This window comes from Mercurialis annua, linkage group LG1-X, assembly GCF_937616625.2.
Source record: "Mercurialis annua linkage group LG1-X, ddMerAnnu1.2, whole genome shotgun sequence".
NCBI lineage: Eukaryota > Viridiplantae > Streptophyta > Magnoliopsida > Malpighiales > Euphorbiaceae > Mercurialis > Mercurialis annua.
The window spans coordinates 14,221,707-14,240,964 of NC_065570.1; the positions used below are offsets into that span (position 1 = coordinate 14,221,707).

Here is a 19,258-nt window from a genome sequence, read left to right on the forward strand (position 1 = left end):
ATGTTTTCTAGTAGTGTTGGTTGCATTGAGTGTGGTTGAGTTTTGGTTTGATTGAATTATTTTAGGGGTGTTTTGAATGTTTTTACCATTTTTGATGGATGGGGGGGTTTACTGATGGGTTTGTTAAAAGTTATGGTCCATAGGTGATTATTAGCCAAGTGGGTGGAACACTTTTCTTTTGTCAAAAAATTAGAATATATTAAAATAATTATCGAAGTACATTGTCAAATCAACTGTTGTAGAAAATTGAAAATATAAAATAACGCTAACAATCGATCAACTGTAATTAAGATGAAATAAAAAATTAGAATTTAAGAATAAAATTTTGACAGCACCAATAAATTAAAGAATTGAAGTGTTAAGAATTTTTGAATACCATCTACATTCCTAATACTTTCATTTTTAATATGTTACGGGTCTAACATACTTTAATGATTTGACCACAATCTTAATTTATTAAGAAATTTGAATTTAAAATTCGAACAAACTATGAGCAAAGAAAAATTATACAAATAACGCTACTTAAAATCACCAAAACACATTAATTTTCATCAAAACACATAAAAAAAACCCAACAAATCTCTATAAAAGAAACAATTTATAAAAATGAAATCAAGATAAAATAAAAAATCAAATATGTATCAATGAGTTATAATTTAAACGGTATAAGGAATAAACACTAAACTGTTTTCAATTTTTCTTACAAACGTTCTACCTTTTTAATTATTAAAAAATCTCACCATCTCAAAATTAAAACTTTGATGTTAGGGAAAACGCTTAATGCCTTAAAGACCTCTGAATTTTTAGCCCCTTCTCAATCCTACCCTGACGTTAAAAAGAGGTCAATTTTACCCTATTTCGCATTTTATCATTTTAATTTTATTTTAATTTTTCAATTTTTAACAATTTTTTTATTTAAAGGATGAGAACATTCAATTAACTAAGTGTAAAGATAAAATTAGATTCATTTTCATTTAAAAAAGTACAAATAAATTTTTTATTTTTAAAACCTAACTAAAAACCATAATCAAATTAAAAATAATTTAAAATTTCTTAATTAATTTGATTAAATTGTAAATAAATTGTAAACATATAGTTTTTCCTTTCTCTCTCCTTCTCTGAACGCTCGCTAAGAAAACGGTTTCCATCGTTCTAAAAGCCCACGTTCTAGCTCTAATGACGAGAAAGAGAGTTGTGAAAAAGGTTAGTTCTACTGGTGCACAAAAGGGGACTGATTTGGAAGTGGAGAAGAATAATTTGAACTTTGATTTGGACCCAAAATCGGCGATTTCTCTTGAGCAATTGGGATTTGTTAAGGATGATGGTGAAATTTTTGATCCTAATCCAAAACCTAATTTGATAACTGAGGAGGTGGTTCCAATTGTAGAAGAAGAGAGTATAGAACGTATTTCACCTGCTGATGTGCTTGAAGAACCTAAAAGCCCTGCTAGGGTTAGTGGTGAACCGACGAATTGGAGCTCGATATTCACTGATAACAGAATCAAAGATGAAAGGAGTGTGTTGAGGTATGTTCCCCCATCTGTAAAGGATGGTGATCGTTTTGTTAGTTTTCATACTAAAGATACTGTTATTGAAGAGAATAGATGGAAAAATGCTCTGGTTGGTTGTGTTCTGGGCATGTTCCCCAAATTTGAGAGAATTACATCGTTTGTCAAGAATAGATGGGCAAATTCAGGTCTCTTGAATGTAGTGAGAATCAATGCTTCAATGTTTCTTTTTGAATTCAAGTCAGAAGATGATTGTCAGCAGATCTTGGGATCAGGACCTTACACGTTTGATCAGAAACCTCTTCTGCTCAAACAATGGCATCCCAGAATGGTTATGGACCCTTCTGAGATAAAAAAATGTTCCTATCTGGATTCAGTTACCAGGCCTTCCATGGGAGTTTTGGTCACCAGAAATTTTGAGTAAGATTGGGTGTTTTTGTGGTACACCTTTATTCTGTGATCAGTGCCCAATCAACAGAACAAGGCTGAGATATGCTAGAATTCTTGTGGAGATGGATTTACTTTGAGTGTTTCCTGAGTTTGTTAACTTGATGGATGAGAATGGGAATTGTTTTAAACAAAGAATAGTATATGAATGGAGACCTTTGTTCTGTGAAAAATGTAAGAAGCTGGCATACTAAGAGGTTCTGTAGGGTGGTTCAGCAGACAAGTGAGAAAAGTGAAAAAGGTGATAGTGAAGTCAAGACCAAGAGTAATGAAGAGATTGTAGAGAAAGTGGACTCTGGTCAAGAATCCTTAGTTACTGGGATCCGACCAGCAGAAGCTCAGATCCAAAATACGAACTCTAGCAAGATTGAGGTAGCTCCTAACCCTTTTAATGCTCTAGTTATTGGTAAAGAAGAGGTGTTAATAGATGGTTTTAGTAAGAATAATAGTGTGAAGTTGGGGGTGATAGGTGAGGGTAGACTGAGGTCTACTAAACCTCCTGAAAAGACTTCATGATTGGTTGCTGGAACATAAGAGGGGTTAACACATCCCTCAAACAATCAGAGGTCTGCACTCTGATTAGAAACTATAAGCTGTTTATTGTGGGGTTAGTTGAAACTAGAGTTAATTGTAAGAAGTTTGATAAGGTTTGGAACTCTTTGAAAAAGAGTCTGCCTAGTTGGGATGTGATTCATAACTATAACTGCTCTAGTATGGGTAGGGTCTGGATTTTGTTTAATACTGATGTTGTTTCTGTTTACTCTCTGAAGACTCATAATCAATTTATTCATTGTAAAGTGGTTGTGGGTAGTATGAAGTTCTTATGTACTATGGTGTATGGGTCTTATATTGCTGAGCAAAGGATTGAGTTGTGGAAGCAGTTACTTGCTATTAGTGAGGATGTAGATGAGAAATGGGTAATTCTGGGAGATTTTAATGCAGTCGTGTATGACTCTAATAGGCTGGGTGGTAATGCAATTGATATTCAGGCAGGCGATGAGTTTAAGAATTGGTCAGTGCAAGCCAATGTAACTGAGCTCAAATACCAGGGGAATCCCTATACCTGGAGCAATAACCAAAGAGGTACTAATAGGATATGGAGGAAGATTGACTGGGTTTTTGTTAATGACCTTTGGCTAATTCAGTAGGGGGACTCTTATAATGAGGTGTTAAATGCTGGAATTTCAGATCATTCTCCTTTAGTAGTCAAGTTGGGATGTAACTTGGTAGATAAGAAGAGCCAGTTCAGATTCTTTAATGTTTGGTGCTACCATCCTAAGTTTCAGGAGATTGTTTGCCAGACTTGGAGTGGAAGAATTATGGGATCAAAAATGTTCCAAGTGTATTAGAAGTTAAAATTGCTGAGAAAGGAGTTGAGAATTCTTAATAAAAGAGAGTTCAGTGACATATCCAGCAGGGTGAATCAGACCAGGAATTTACTGGAAAATCTCCAAGCAGACCTCATAAAAGATCCCTTCAATGAAATCCTCCATGATGAGGAGGAAGCTGTTAGCAAGTACCTTATCAAGTTAATAAATTGGGAAGAGAGCATTCTTAAGCAAAAATCCAGAGTTAGTTGGATAAAGTTGGGGGACCATAATTCAAAGTTCTTTCATAGAAGCCTTATTCAAAGGCAGTCAAGGAAGAAAATCATTTCTATTAAGTTGTCAGATGGTAGTATTTGTACTAATGCAGAAAAGATAAAAGAGGCTTTTGTTAACCATTTTGAAAATTTCATTGGGAGGAAAAGTAATAGGAGTTGTTATGCTGATAACTCCTTACTTCTGGAAGGAAATGTGCTTGATGAGATGGATAGAGTGGAGCTAGATAAAGAAGTTACTGCAGAAGAAGTGAAAAATGCAATTTTTTCTATCAAAGAAGACAAGGCCCCAGGCCCTGATGGTTACACTAGTGCTTTTTTCAAAAAGTGCTGGAACACTGTGGGAGAGGATATCACAAAGGCTATTCTGGATTTCTTCACAACTGGTATTATGCTAAGACAGACAAACTCCACTATTATTACCCTAATCCCCAAAGTTGACTGCCCTGAAACAGTTAGTGATTACAGACCAATTGCCTGTTGCAACATCATCTACAAAAGCATCTCTAAGATCATTGCTGGGAGAATTAGTAAAGTACTCAACAAGATAATCAATGTTTGCCAATCTGCTTTTGTGCCTGGAAGGAATATTGCTGATAACATCTTGTTAGCTCATGAGGTTGTCAGGAATTATCATAGAGGAAAAGGGAATAATTGTGCTTTAAAGGTTGACATCCAAAAGGCTTATGACTCCTTATATTGGGATTTCATTGAGGAGGTATTGAATGGTTTGAGGTTCCCAATTAGGTTCATAAAGCTGATCATGACTTGCATAAGAACATCTATGTTTTCTATTATGGTAAATGGTGAAATTGTTGGGTACTTTCCTGGGGGCAAAGGTTTGAGGCAAGGGGACCTAGTCTCTCCTCTGATTTTTGTAATGTGTATGGAATATTTTTCCAGGTTGTTAAAGAGAAGAACAAAAGAGGGATCTGGATTCAGGTTTCACAAAGGTTGCAAGTCTATCAACCTGAATCATTTATGCTTTGCAGATGACATGTTCATCTTTTGTAATGGTGATTATCAATCTATTCAAATAGTTAAGGATACCCTAAAGTCCTTTGCTGAAGTTTCAGGGTTGGCTCCTAATCATCAGAAGAGTAGCATTTTCTTTGATGGGGTATCTGATCCCCAGAAAAGTAACATTCTTAGCATAATTGATTTTCAAGAGGGAGTGTTACTTGTTAAATAGCTTGGTCTTCCTCTGATATCTACTAGACTTACTTAATCCCACTGCAATTGCCTAATTCAAAGAATCACTAGTAGGGTTAGTAGTTGGGCTTCAAAGAGTCTGTCTTATGCTGGCAGACTTCAACTCATTAACTCAGTCCTGTTAAGCATGCAGATTTACTGGTGCTCAATTTTTCTGTTACCTAGAGCTGTGATCAAAGGAGTGGAGTGTGTTTGCAGAGACTTTCTTTGGAATAACAGCAGCTCTAATAGAAAGAGTGGATTAGTCAATTGGAAGAAGGTTTGTAGTAGTAAAAAGTCTGGAGGCTTAGGTATCAAATCTATTTTGATTTGGAACAAAGCTGCATTGGTAAAACATATTTGGGGTCTGGTGTCTCAGAAAGCTTCCTTATGGGCAACTTGGGTAACTGCTAATAAACTGAAGAGATTGAGTTTTTGGGGAATTGAGAAACCTTATGATAGTTCATGGGTCTGGAGGCAAATTGTGAATTCTAAGGAGTCTGTAAAGCATCTGTTTGAGTATGTGTTAGGTGATGGCAAGTCCTTCTCCTTCTGGCATGACCCTTGGTTGAAGGGTAAATCTATTAGGGACATGTTTCCTGAGATTAATATGGTGGATGCTGATGTGCCTAAAAATGCAAAGGTTTCTGAGGTTTGGAGAGACAAGAAGTGGTCCCTTTCTGACCCTATGGATGACAATACCCTGAGAGCTTGGGATATCCTGAAGGAGTACAAAGTTAATACTGTGATGGCTGATAAAGTAAAGTGGAAAGGGAATAATAATGGATTTTTTACTGTGAAGAGTGCTTGGAAAAGCATGGTTCCTGAGAATAGTAGAGTCCCTTGGTATAGAGTAATTTGGTTCCCTGGTATGATCCCTAGACACTCCTTTGTGACATGGTTAACCATTCTGGGCAGGATAAATACAAAAGACAAGCTCCTGAGGTGGGGTGTGATTACTAATAATGTCTGCAGCCTCTGCAAAATGTACCCTGAAAGTATCAACCATCTGTTTTTTGAGTGCAGTTACTCTTCCATAGTCTGGGAAAAAACCTTGAGAAATTCAGAAGATAACAGGCAGAAAGTTTGCTGGCGCAAAGAGATTAGTTTTCTCTCAAGAAGAGCAGATGGTAGATCTATCAAAGCTAAAGCTAGAAGACTGTGGTTCAATGCTACTGTGTATCACATTTGGTGTGCCAGAAATGATGCTGTGTTTAATCAGAATGTGCAGAGTGAGAATCAAGTTTGCTGTAGAATTGCCAATGATGTTAGAGCAAATCTGAGCTAATTGTGTATTCTGTTACTGGATTGCTAAACACCGCCCCTTTTTACTTAGCACCGCACAGCCACATTACATTTTTGCCCTTTTCACTTTTTGAATAGAAAACCAACTCATAAACAAAAAAACATAAATCCTCTCAACTCATTCAACTCTATTCAAATTCATATTTTACGAAAATGTCGGATTCCGAACGAGATGAAAATCGCCATAATCTTCTAAATGAATTTGCAAAACATAAATACTTACGTTTAACAAATCGTACTAATATGTAATACAAAGTCGTAATAATATGCAATAAAAAATCACTGTAATTATTAAAAAAAATCATTTTAACTTTTTTTTTTAAAAAAAAAAATTAATTTCCGGCCGCGACGTTTCGGTCGCGGCTGGAAAAGGGGGACGCCGGCGTCCTCTCCAGAAGAGTGGACGCCGGCGTTCGGCGTCCCCTCTAGAGGAGGGGACGCCAATTTTCGGCGTCCCCTCTTCTAGAGAGGACGCCGAACGTCCTCTCTAGAAGAGGGGACGTCGAAAATTGGCGTCCCCTCCTCTAGAGGGGACGTTGGTTTTCGGCGTCCCCTCTTCTGGAGAGGACGCCGAACGTCCTCTCTAGAAGAGGAGACGCCGAAAATTGGCGTCCCCTCCTCTAGAGGGGACGTTGGTTTTCACGTCCTCTCCTCCGGAGAGGACGCCGAATTCCAGCGTCCCCTCCTCTGGAGAGGACGTGAAACGCAATCGTCCCCCTTTAAAAATTTTAAATAAAATTTTTAAAAAAACTATTTTTTATTTCGGAAAAGCCGGAAAAACTTGTTTCCGAACGTCGATATTCGTTTCCCGACGAATTATACTCGTTATCCGTCATTTTACTCGACTTTTTACGTAGTTGTTCGAGTGTGTTCGAATGAGTTGAGAGAACTTTTTTTTTGAAATTTTGCTAGAGGGGCAGAAATGTCTTTTGCCTGTGCTGTGCTAAGTAAAAGCGGGCGGCGAATAGCAATACCCTTCTGTTATGTGGCTTAGCTAGTTTGAGCTTTGTTTCTAGTCCCTGTTTGTGTAGGAGACTGTTGTTGCTGAGCTTTTGTGTTGTTTTCCAGCTGGGCTAGTTGTAATGGGCCTTTTTATAGCAATATAGAGGAAATTACACCCTATACCTCATATTCTCTAAAACTATACATTTGTGACTCATAAATAAAATATATGCAGAAATCTCTCAATTGTTTTTTAAACTTTACATTTATACCTCAAAATAATTTTACTCCTATTTTGCCCCTTCCTGTCAACGCAGTACACTTCTTTATATTCAGCTTCTCTTCTACGTTTCATGGGCTCATAAACTAAAATTGATTTGGACAATTAATCGCCACGACTACCATCAACAATCACCTCCTCCGTCATCTTCACCATCGTCTCTGATGGATTGAGTCGCCGAGTATGGAGTCAAGGGCTTTTGAAGTATTATCAGACCATACAGTCAAATTTTCTTGATTCAGAAGAATAAGATTTCCTTTGGTATTAAAATTTAACGCATTAGAAGAATTTGAGAGTGGGTTTCTCTATTAGCAACCCAAACAACAGTCCATTATAAATTTTTTTGAACCAAATCTCTAATTATTTGTTAGAATTGATGCCGGAAAATTCCAATTCGAAGAACCCACCAGCAAAAATTAGAGTCGGACCACCGTCTCTGATGGACTGAGCCGTTGATATGGAAGCAAGGAATGCGGAGATGAAGGTTAAAGAGAAGAAGTAGAGGAGGGGTAAGACTTCCACCGGGTGTGTTGCGGCATTTGTGATTTGATTTGTATTTTGTTAGTTAATGTTGGAATACTTGGATTTTGATCACATATTGATTGTGTAAGATAATGGTTGACTGATATGTTTTGCTGGATTATTTTAATAATTGAAGTAATTGACATAATTGCATGCTAGAACAAGCTAGTAAGAGATTATGTATCTTGTTAACAAACATCCGAGTGTCCACTTTTTAATTGGAAAATGAGGGTTCATAGTTCCTACTCACAATGAATAATGACATTTACATGTTATATGAACAATTAATTTTTATTTTTGTCAAAGATGTCAATCATTGATACTTTATTTTTATTTTTAAAAATAATTATTATTACAGATATTCATCATTATTGGAATTTAGATTACTACTCCTAATAATAAGATAAATTATTTTATAGAAAAAAATTAATTTATTAATAATAAATTTCAAATAAAAATAAATATCAACTGAAAATCAACCAAATGTTAAACAAATATCAACCAACTGACTTTTATATTTTTTCCGCGACACTGTTTAAAACTATTATCACCATTGTCCTTTTTTTTATGGTTGACAAGCGTCGATTTCTACTGTTTTAATAAGTTTTATTTAATATGTTGAATTTTTTTGTAATTTGGCCAAATTGTAAAAATTAATCAAATGTCAACTGAAAATCAACTAAATGTCAGATGAAGATCAGCCAAAAGTCAACTGAATATCAACTAAATGCCAACCGAAAATTAAACATGTGTCAACTGAAGATCAACCGACTGTCTAGCGAATGCCAAACGATAATCAGCCTAAACCAAAACTTAACTGTATGAAATACACATGAAAGAATAGAATAACTAATTTTATTTTTTAAGAAGAAAATTTATTTTACTAAATCATGGGATGAGGCGATGGTTTTTGTGTATGCTTCAAATGTTAATATTTGCGTTGTTGGTATATGATTTTGGTTTGTTTACCTAATAAAAAAATTAGATTTGTTAACCTGATAAAATTACATGGAGGAAATGAACATGAAATAAATTTGAAATCAACTACAAATAAACTTAACGTAAACTATCTAATAAAATAGAGTAATTTTAAAATGTATAGTGTTATTGTTTTATATATTTATATTTGACAATACATTTGATATTTTAGTAAGAATTTTTTATTATGTAACATCAAAAATTAAATTTAGGTAAATTTGATGTTAACTAAAAATCAACTTGATATAAACTAAAATTAATAAAATTTTGTTATTAGTTCAATTAATAATTTAATTTATACCGAGCACAAATTTTTTTATGAATATACTGATATACATCAAGTTTACTTTATATTTACTTTCAGCATGCTATCAATTAAATTTTCACTTAAACAATTTATTATTTTTGATATTATAAATATTTAATATGAATAAAGGACCATATACATTTGACATTTGATTGACATTCGGTTGACATTTAGTTTATTTTCGGATGATATTTGGTTTATTTTCGGTTGACATTTAGTTGTTCTAAGTTGACATTTGTTTATTTTCGATTGACATTCAGTTGACGTTGAGTTTATGTTGAGTTGATATTTAAAATTTGATCAAAAGTATTAAAAAAAGAGTTTAAATATATTAAATAAAATACATTATAACAGTTGAAAGCAACATGATATATATTGCTTTCTCAGACATATTATACTATTTTTTTAATTTGTGTAAAAATAAAAAAGACAGAAAAAGTAATTAAAAGTAGATTAGAAATATATTTACGGATGACAATGTTTGAAGATAAATTGATGGAAGGGTAGAGCTAGAATAAGAGCCATAAAGGTGGACGATGGGGGTGGCAGTAGGGGTTGGGAATGGGTGGCGGAAGAGGTTAGGGATGGGTGGCAAAAGTTCTGTAATAATTAAAAGGAAATAACATTATAATTCAATTCAAAGCAATTACTCCTCCATCATTAGTTTTAAATAAATGCCCTAAACTGGAATAAAAGAAATTTAAAAAACAAAACCTCACTAAAAGATCTGCAAAGGTGTTAATACAAAATTAAAAAAAGCTCTAATCTGTTAATACAGAATTAAAAAAATTCTCACGAACACTAAAAGAAAACAGTTTGAAGATAAGAACCTTTACAACCAGCCATAAATCTTCAATTAATCCATTACTCAAATCAAAATTTCCAATACTTAAGATTTCTTCCATTATAACAGATCTGGAATTAGAAATATCGTTTTTGTCTCCAATTTCATTTATGTTCTTTAATCTCTCTCCTATTTGCAGATTTGACATCTGCCGGGTGTAAATATCGACGACCACCGTCGGACGGAATACCGTCGGCTATAACACTGTCCGCTGAGCCATCACATCTACTTCTCCACGACTGGGTTTACTCCGCTTTTCTCTTCGTCTTGAATCTCCGATTTAAGATTTGCGGTTTCTCGCCCCTTATGTCATTTTACAGAGAGAACGAATAAAATGGTTATGCAGTAGGGATGCTGTTAGGAAGAAAGGGGCATAATCGTCTTATTTTATTATTAAATCACCGTGTTTTGTATTTTGAGGTATTTATGAAAACTTATTTTTTTATTAAGAGATTTCTGCATATCTTAAATGTGTGATGTATTTTTAAAAACAAATGGACTATTTAGGTGATTTGTGTGCTTAGCCCAGCAATATAAGCTTGCTTTTTTGGTTGATTGACAAAAAAAATATATGCTAGATATGGAGAATATTTTTGATTTTAATAAAAAACACTAATTTAATATTTTAAAATATAATTAAGAAACAAAAAATACAAAATAGAAAATCATTTGTAGAGTGATAATCCGAAGGTAGAGCACCTTCGTTGTTAAATTTTAAAACACAGTTACAAAGACGCAATCCGTGATGCAGAAAACGACATTGAACAGCAACAACTGAAAAAGAACCGCTCATCACTCGTCACTTTTCAACACTAATGATACCCTCACATGCCCACACAGCTACACATTTTTAATGGGACCCACAAAATTCTTCCAATTTAGCACAATGATGCCACTCAAAACAATATTGCAAAAAAAATAATAATACTATTAATTTTGTTTCCTCAAGCCTTCTACAAAACAGATCAAACTTAAATCCAATACCATCTTAGCAACCAAGTAACTTTCCTTTGAAATAATACACCACTATCATATAAGAAAATTCCATTTTTATAATACGAAAAATTCTTGTGTAAATCTAATTCGTCATGTAGAATTATAAATATTTATTAAATATATAACACGTGGTGTAATTAAATATTATAGTCAATTAATAAATAAAATTTAATTCTAGAAAAAACCACTAATTAATGTTATATTTATTACTTGACTATACCATTTAATTACATCATGTGTCATGCATTTAATGGATGGTTCATAATTTTACGTGGCAAATTAGGTTATATAAATATTTCTCGTGTAATACCAAAAGCTAATTTATTATAATAAAAATTAGTATAAACAGAGCTAAACAAAAATATGATTTTGTAAAAATAATATAATTTTTATTCTATCAAATATATGTAATTTTTTTATGAAAATAACATGAAAATATTACTCTTAGCTCAAAGTAATAGGCCGCTTTTTATTTTTAACATTCCAAATAGTGTCATTCATTTATTTGAGTTATATGATTTTAAAATTAAAAATCTTAATTTTTCTAAACAAATATAGATAGTTATCTCCAAATGAATCAAAAGAGTCCAACAATTTTTGTTACCAACACAAAATGTACTAATAAAAATTAATTATTAATATCTAATTTATATATATGTAAAAATACTTAAAATGTTTTTTAATTATTCTAATTATATTATTTTTAAAAAAACCAAACTTTTGATGAAAGTTTAACAAAATTTCAAACATTTTAATTTTATCCAGTTTGTCTTAAAACGTATGATTTCATTTTAATAATGTCCAACTATGTAATTTTGCTCATGTGCCTGGCGTTGATGTAGAATTACCATACATTAGCGCCACATAAGCAAAATTGTATATTTAAATATAATTGAAACGAAATTATGCGTTTTAAGATAAATTGGATAAAAATAAAAAATTTGAACTTTTGAAAAACTTTTAGGCCAAATGTTATAAAAAGGCCAAACCTTTCACAAAAGTTTCACAAAAGTCCTGACCTTTCAATTTTGTCAATTTTGGCCAAAAATTGATTATTTGGTTTCACAAAAGTCCTGACCTTTCAATTTTGTCAATTTTGGCCAAAAATGGATTATTTAGTTTCACAAAAATCCCAAACTTTCACTATTTCGCATGCCACATAGGCGTCACATAGGCGCCACATAGGCAAATTGAAATCAAATTGAGAGTTGGCCACAACTGAAACCAAATAATTTGTTTTTGGCCAAAATTGACAAAATTGAAAGGTCAGGACTTTTGTGAAACTTTTATGAAAGGTTTGGCCTTTTTACAACATTTGGCCAAACTTTTATAAAATGGTCTTTCTTTTAGACATTTGCATTTTAATTACCGTTTTGTCCAAATGAACTGGTGGCACTATCACTTTAATAAAATAAATATGTTTTAATAAACTTTTAAAATAAAGTATAGCTAAACAAAAAAAAAAATCCTATAGAGAAGAGCTGTTATTTAAAGAAAAGGACAAAAACAAAGGCAGAAAGTTGACATATTTATTTGGTGACTCATTTATCATATTCTTTACTTGTGGATGCTTCAATTCCATTTCATGCTTCTCTGTTTTTCTTTTGTTTTGTTATCTTCTTTCAAAATTAACCTCTTCAATGGCAACTCTTGGTGACATTGGGGTCTCAGCATTCATAAATATACTGACTGCTTTTGCATTTTTACTGGCTTTTGCTCTGCTCAGAATCCAGCCAGTCAATGACAGAGTTTACTTCCCCAAATGGTATATCAGTGGAGAAAGAAGTAGCCCAAGAACAAGAGGTGTTGCCAAATTTGTTAATCTTAATTTCACCACTTACTTCACTTTCTTGAACTGGATGCCCCAAGCCATGAGAATGTCTGAATCCCAAATTATTAGCCATGCTGGTCTTGATTCTGCTCTTTTCCTCAGGATTTACTCTCTTGGGTACTCTTTTCTTTTTCTTCTCACTTTAATTCCAACTTTATCGACCTTAGCAGAATGCTGTCTAGCGCTTATATCGTTTGAGCTATAGCTCGGTGTGTTTTTATTTTCTATTTTTGGACTTTACAACTACTCTTTCAGTTGAATTTTCATTATGACTATGATGTTCATCTTTTATTTCATTATGTTTTATTGCTTGAGAGTTGTTGTTTCTTATGAAATTTGGAGAGAACTTAGAATCTAAATTGTAAAAAGACCAAATCGCTAAAAAATGTCAAATCTTTGAAAGCAATTTCTTAAAAGTCCAAACTATTTAATTTTATCCAATTTGTCTTTCAATAATGTCCAACTATGTGATTTTGCTGATGTAGCGCCTACGTAGTGCTAGTGTGGCAAATGCCACACAGCAACATCACATAAGCAAAATCGCATAGTTGGACATAATTGAAACAAAATCCTGCGTTTCAGGACAAATTTGATGAAATTAAAAGATTTGGACTATTATGAAATTTTCATGAACGTTTTGACCTTTATTTGGTCATTTGGCCTTAGCAAATAGCAACCTTTAGAGTTACCTTTGTAATGCTGTAATATTTGCAAGAATTCTGCAGTAAAGGAAAAGGAAGAGAAAAGTTGGCAGATGAAGTAGTTTAATTAGATGTAATGTGTATACTTTTGGTTTACGGATTAAACTACTCGTTTTGATGTTTATTTTGTAATTCTTATATTTGGCAGTTTGAAGATTTTTGTGCCCATCACCATTCTGGCACTCCTAATTCTAATTCCAGTCAATGTATCAAGTGGAACGCTATTCTTCTTAAGGAAAGAATTGGTTGTAAGTGACATCGATAAGCTCTCAATATCCAACGTTCGTCCCAAATCCATTAGGTACATTTTTGTTTTCCTCTCTTGCACTAAATTTGCTATATGTAGACAGCTTCACTAGTAGATTATCAGTTTTTTCCACTTGAGTAGCATCACTCTGGAAATTCTCTGTTCCATTTTGTTATATTTATACTAGGAATTATGTATAGCAATTGGAGGACACTTCTGCATCACGGGATAGAAAAATCCTGAAAATTAGCCCGTTCTGAAAAATTATCTTCATAGATTGTTATAAATGTTCTGAAATGCAATACGTTTCTAGCTGTAATCAATTGCTTATGTATTGCTCTTCCTGCAAATGAGGAATAGTTCATCATAATATTGTGACTAGTTATTTATATGCTGTAATTTTATTAGTGTTTATGTTATGTTATGTTATATGATCACTTGTCTAAAAGACTTGTCATTTCAGATTCTTTGTTCACATAGCCTTGCAATACTTGTTCACGTTATGGACATGCTTCTTGCTTTACAAGGAATATGATATTGTAGCATCAATGAGGTTGCGCTTCTTGGCTTCACAGCGCAGGCGTGCTGAACAGTTCACGGTGAGTTGGAAATATATTCTCTTTGTCAATATACAGCATGTTTTCAATTAAGAAAAGACTATGTGATTGTCGTTGAAAATTTATTGCATAAAACATGATTTTTCTTGGCTTTGGCGCGTAAGTCAATTCTTTTTTTCCTGAGCTTATTCTCAGAAGCCTGGATTTCGCTCATTTACACTTTCCTCAACAAGTAATATGGTTTCTTTTGGTAATCCTTTGTATTTTTATTTTTTTGAACAAGTTTCTTTTGGTAATTCAAGCCAGTGTCAGTTTGATTAAGATGATGACTCGTAAAATAACTTGATAAAAGAATAAGGAAAGAGTGAGCCATGTTATTATCTCATAAAGTTTAATCTGTCCATGAATACTTGTGCCCAAATCTCTAGTTTGGTTAATTTCCTCGTTTTTATCGTAATGGCCATATCTTTTGCAGGTAGTAGTGAGGAATGTGCCTCATGTTTCTGGTCAGTCGATATCAGATTCAGTGGATCAATTTTTCAAAACAAACCACCCAAATACGTACCTTTGTCATCAGGTATCAAGGTTCCATATGATTTATTTCACTGGTAACATAACATACACATTCATCTAATAGCAGAACTTCTAAGGAAAAGTGTTGTGCACATGATTTATCTGCCTATAACTCCCTCTGGCGGGTTGATTTATTGACGATGAATAGGAATGTTTGTTCAGGCAGTTTATAATGCAAATAAATTTGCAAAACTTGTGAGGAAACGGGATAGGCTCCGAAATTGGCTGGAGTATAACCAGCTGAAGTTTGAAAGGCATCCAGACAAAAGGCCCACCGGAAAGGTAACATTTTTGAACTAACATATTTTGTATTTGCTGCTGAATATGGTATGCTGAAGTAAATTTGATATTGATACTTGTTCCAGTGATGTACATTTGCTTAACTTAATTTAACTTTTCTTTTCTTTTTTCAGAGGGGATTTTTGGGACTTTGGGGCGAAAAAGTTGATTCCATTGAGTACTATAAACAGCAAATTATTGAACTAGAAAAAAAGGTATGTTCTGTCTTACACATTATGCTCAACCTGTTAGTGCTTTATGATGTTTGATGCATGTATTTTAATATCATTATTCTTCAATCTGTCTATGCCTCTACGTCATTATTTACCATAATTCCAGCATTTTTAACAGGATATGTACTGTTTCTTTTCAGTTAATCTTGTTCCCTAATTCATGTATTCAACATTCATTTAATATAGATGGTTATGGAGCGCCAGAAAATACTCAAAGACTCAAAATCTACATTGCCAGTTACTTTTGTTTCATTTAATTCACGTTGGGGGGCTGCTGTGTGTGCACAAACACAACAAAGCAAGAACCCAACACTTTGGCTGACGAATTGGGCACCAGAACCTCGTGATATTTATTGGCGTAATCTGGCTATACCATTTGTTTCATTGAGTATCCGGAAGCTTATAATATCTTTATCGGTGTTTGCTTTGGTGTTCTTTTACATGATACCCATTGCTTTTGTGCAATCCCTTGCAAATTTAGAGGGTCTTGAAAAAGTTGCTCCTTTCCTCAGGCCTGTAATAGAGCTGTAAGTATATTTTATCATATGAATCACTCAGTTTACTGCACAGTTCTTTGTTGGATTCCACTGAGGCTCACATTATATCCTCAAGATTCGATAAAATATGAAATTAATTGAATAATGTGTATAACTCATAAGAATCTGCTGGAAAATTTGTGCAGGAAATTCATCAAGTCATTTCTACAAGGTTTCCTTCCCGGTCTAGCACTTAAAATCTTTTTGTACATTCTACCAACGATTCTGATGATAATGTCAAAAATTGAGGGATACATTGCGGTTTCAAGTTTAGAACGTAGAGCAGCAGCAAAATATTATTACTTTATGCTGGTGAATGTTTTCTTGGGGAGCATTATAACCGGTACAGCTTTTCAGCAGCTGCATTCTTTTCTGCATCAATCACCAACCCAGTAATATTCTATATCCCTATAGCTTGTGATTATTTCATATCCACAGTTCAGATGTAACAGATCGCAAAAAGACTTTGATGAGATGGAAAAATCTGCTATTGAACTTGTCTTGATGTTTAACAATGGTTAATAAATAATGTCAAATAATAAATGCAATTGTATACTTCCATTCCATCATTTCAGCAGAACTATACTAACTATCATTGTCCGCGATTCAGTGTAATAGTATTACCTTCCTTGTGATGCATACACGATCTTACAACATCGTCTAGAATTTATCTTAGTCTCACTTGAGAACATTTATTTATATCTATCCATTTTTCTTCGTTTTCCTGTCTCTATCTCTATCTCTATCTCTATCTCTATCATTCATGATTGATGTTGCCTATAATTTTTGATTTGTTCTAGGATTCCGAGAACAATTGGAGTTTCCATACCAATGAAAGCTACCTTTTTCATAACATATATAATGATTGATGGATGGGCTGGTATAGCTGGTGAGATCCTCCGACTGAAGCCATTGGTGATATTTCATCTGAAGAACATGTTTTTGGTAAAAACGGAAAGAGACCGAGAGAAGGCCATGGATCCTGGTAGTGTGGACTTCCCAGAGACTCTCCCTAGCCTCCAACTCTACTTCCTCTTGGGGATTGTTTATGCAGTGGTTACTCCAATCCTGCTTCCCTTTATACTAGTTTTCTTTGCCTTGGCATACTTGGTTTATCGCCATCAGGTTAGTTTGTTCAAAATGCTCGATTCAATTGAAACTATTATGAATTCTGGTAAATTCGATTCGTTTTGAAAAGGAATAAATCTTTCGCTCGGTTTGGTTTGGTTTGCACGGAATACACACTCCTAGACATTAGTAGCCTTGTTGGTCACATATTGAATGTAATATGGTAGTATTATTGTGCATATTTGAATACTTTGTTTATATATGTGTGCATAATGATGCAGATAATCAATGTGTACAACCAACAATATGAGAGTGCTGGTGCATTCTGGCCACATGTTCACAGCCGTATAATTGCAAGTTTGTTGATATCTCAGCTTCTATTAATGGGTTTGCTGAGTACGAAAAAGGCTGCTAATTCCACCCCTTTGCTGGTTATCTTGCCTATATTGACATTAGCCTTCCACAAATACTGCAAGAATCGCTTTGAACCTGCATTTAGAAAGTATCCGCTGGAGGTAACTTTGATAACCTTTCTGTTTAATTTGCAGCATCAACTATAGCTGTTGTTTTCTTATATTTTGAATCTTTGTTCTCTAATTTGAGAAATATTCATTATAATTTCAGTAGAAACTTAAGATTGTCGAAATACTTGTTCCATAGAGCGGTTATATCGCCATATTATGTTGCATGAAAACTTGTGCAGTCTTATGTTTCGGCGTTCTATTTATGTTTCCGGAAACGCTTGTGAAACTTTATATTTATAACTCGGTCCCCTAAAACATGTTATGTCGTCGTTGTTTCAACATTTTCTGTTTTCATGCAACGTAGATCACATAATCGAACCAAAGTTAAGAACAGTTTTCATGTAAAACAAGTATCGTAATTCTATCCCATTCCATGCTACTTGTTAACCTAATGAAGCATTGTATTATGTTTGTTTTTATGTCTCTATCCTTAAGTATTACATCTGTTCTAATTCAGTAGGTGACTTTAATTTTTTGATTTAAGTTGAATTGTTTTTTCTTTTCCTTACATTATAATACTATTGTCTTTTTACTTATTTAGGAAGCCATGGCGAAGGACATAGCAGATCGGACTGGAGAACCTGATCTCAACTTAAAATCATACTTGGCCGATGCTTACTTGCACCCGATTTTCCATTCATTCGAGCAGGAAGAAGAGTTGGTACAGGTGAGAGTAGACAAATGCCAATCAAATACTGAACCACAACAAGTCGACTCCCGTCCTCATCAACTCTATCATCCTTCTTCCCCACAAAATGTAGATCACTCTTCATCTCCACCTCAACATTTCTATCATTCTTCGTCGCCACCAAATGTGCATCATCCTCCATCTCCACCTCAACATTTCTATCATTCTCCGTCGCCACCAAATGTACATCATTCATCTCCACCTCATCATTTCTATCATTCTTCGTCGCCACCTCACTACATTTACCACTCCTCCCAACCTCATTATCCCAATTATTATGACAATGAACCCTGAACATAACCAAGAACCGAGAGCCCCCCCTTTCTGCCCACTTAGAGACGTAAAATCTACAGAATGGATTTGCTAACCATTTTATTTTTTTATTTTCTCTACTGCTGACACTGTTTATTGAGATAGCATCCCCTTCATTTGTAATTATGCATGTTTGATTGCTAGGAACTTGTATGTGAATACGAAACTCTACTGATGCGAGTAAAAGAGTGCAAACACAAACCAAATTGAATAACCGAACCATACCGACAAATTCAGTTTGGTTCAGTTTGACATTAAAAATATGTTTGGTTTTTTTTGGTTTGTTTGGATTTTGGAAGTACAAAAGTTTCAGCTCAGTTTCAGCACAAACCAAAATGAAAAATTAACCAAATCAAAAAGGCTGACTGGTTTGTATTTTAAATTATTATATATATTGTTCGGTTCGGTTTGAACGGGATCAAGATGTCCATCGTGTGTTGTGTATCATTTTCTACATGGATGGAATTCCTATGTTAAGAGTCAAAAATATAAACTTATGTTTTTGTATTGAATGATGAATCATTTATATACAAAAGAGTATAGCTCCTATTTGAGCAAGAAAGAATTTAAAAAGAAAAACTATCAAAAATAATCCTTACAATGTAAGAAATTACTATAACTAATGGAAATGAATATTACAGCTATAATTATCCTAGAATCATGGACAATATATGTTAACAAATAAGATATGTTGGCAAATAAGAATCCCATAATCATAGGAAAGATATTTGACAAATCATTATTCCTAAATTAAGAAAAAGATATGTTGACATTAAGCTTTTGATTTTC

The 19,258-nt window shown here is 33.7% G+C and overlaps 1 protein-coding gene across 1 annotated transcript; it reads left to right on the forward strand.

Moving 5' to 3' along the window:
* Positions 1-12,469: 12,469 nt before the first annotated feature.
* LOC126661352 (CSC1-like protein At1g32090) lies at positions 12,470-18,899 on the forward strand. The gene is made up of 11 exons (XM_050355185.2): positions 12,470-12,868; positions 13,601-13,753; positions 14,163-14,298; positions 14,732-14,833; positions 14,992-15,111; positions 15,243-15,323; positions 15,528-15,868; positions 16,024-16,269; positions 16,678-17,002; positions 17,227-17,460; positions 18,011-18,899. The coding sequence occupies exons 1-11, from the start codon at positions 12,561-12,563 to the stop codon at positions 18,449-18,451; spliced, it is 2,487 nt and encodes an 828-aa protein (XP_050211142.1). The 5' UTR covers positions 12,470-12,560; the 3' UTR covers positions 18,452-18,899.
* Positions 18,900-19,258: the final 359 nt, after the last annotated feature.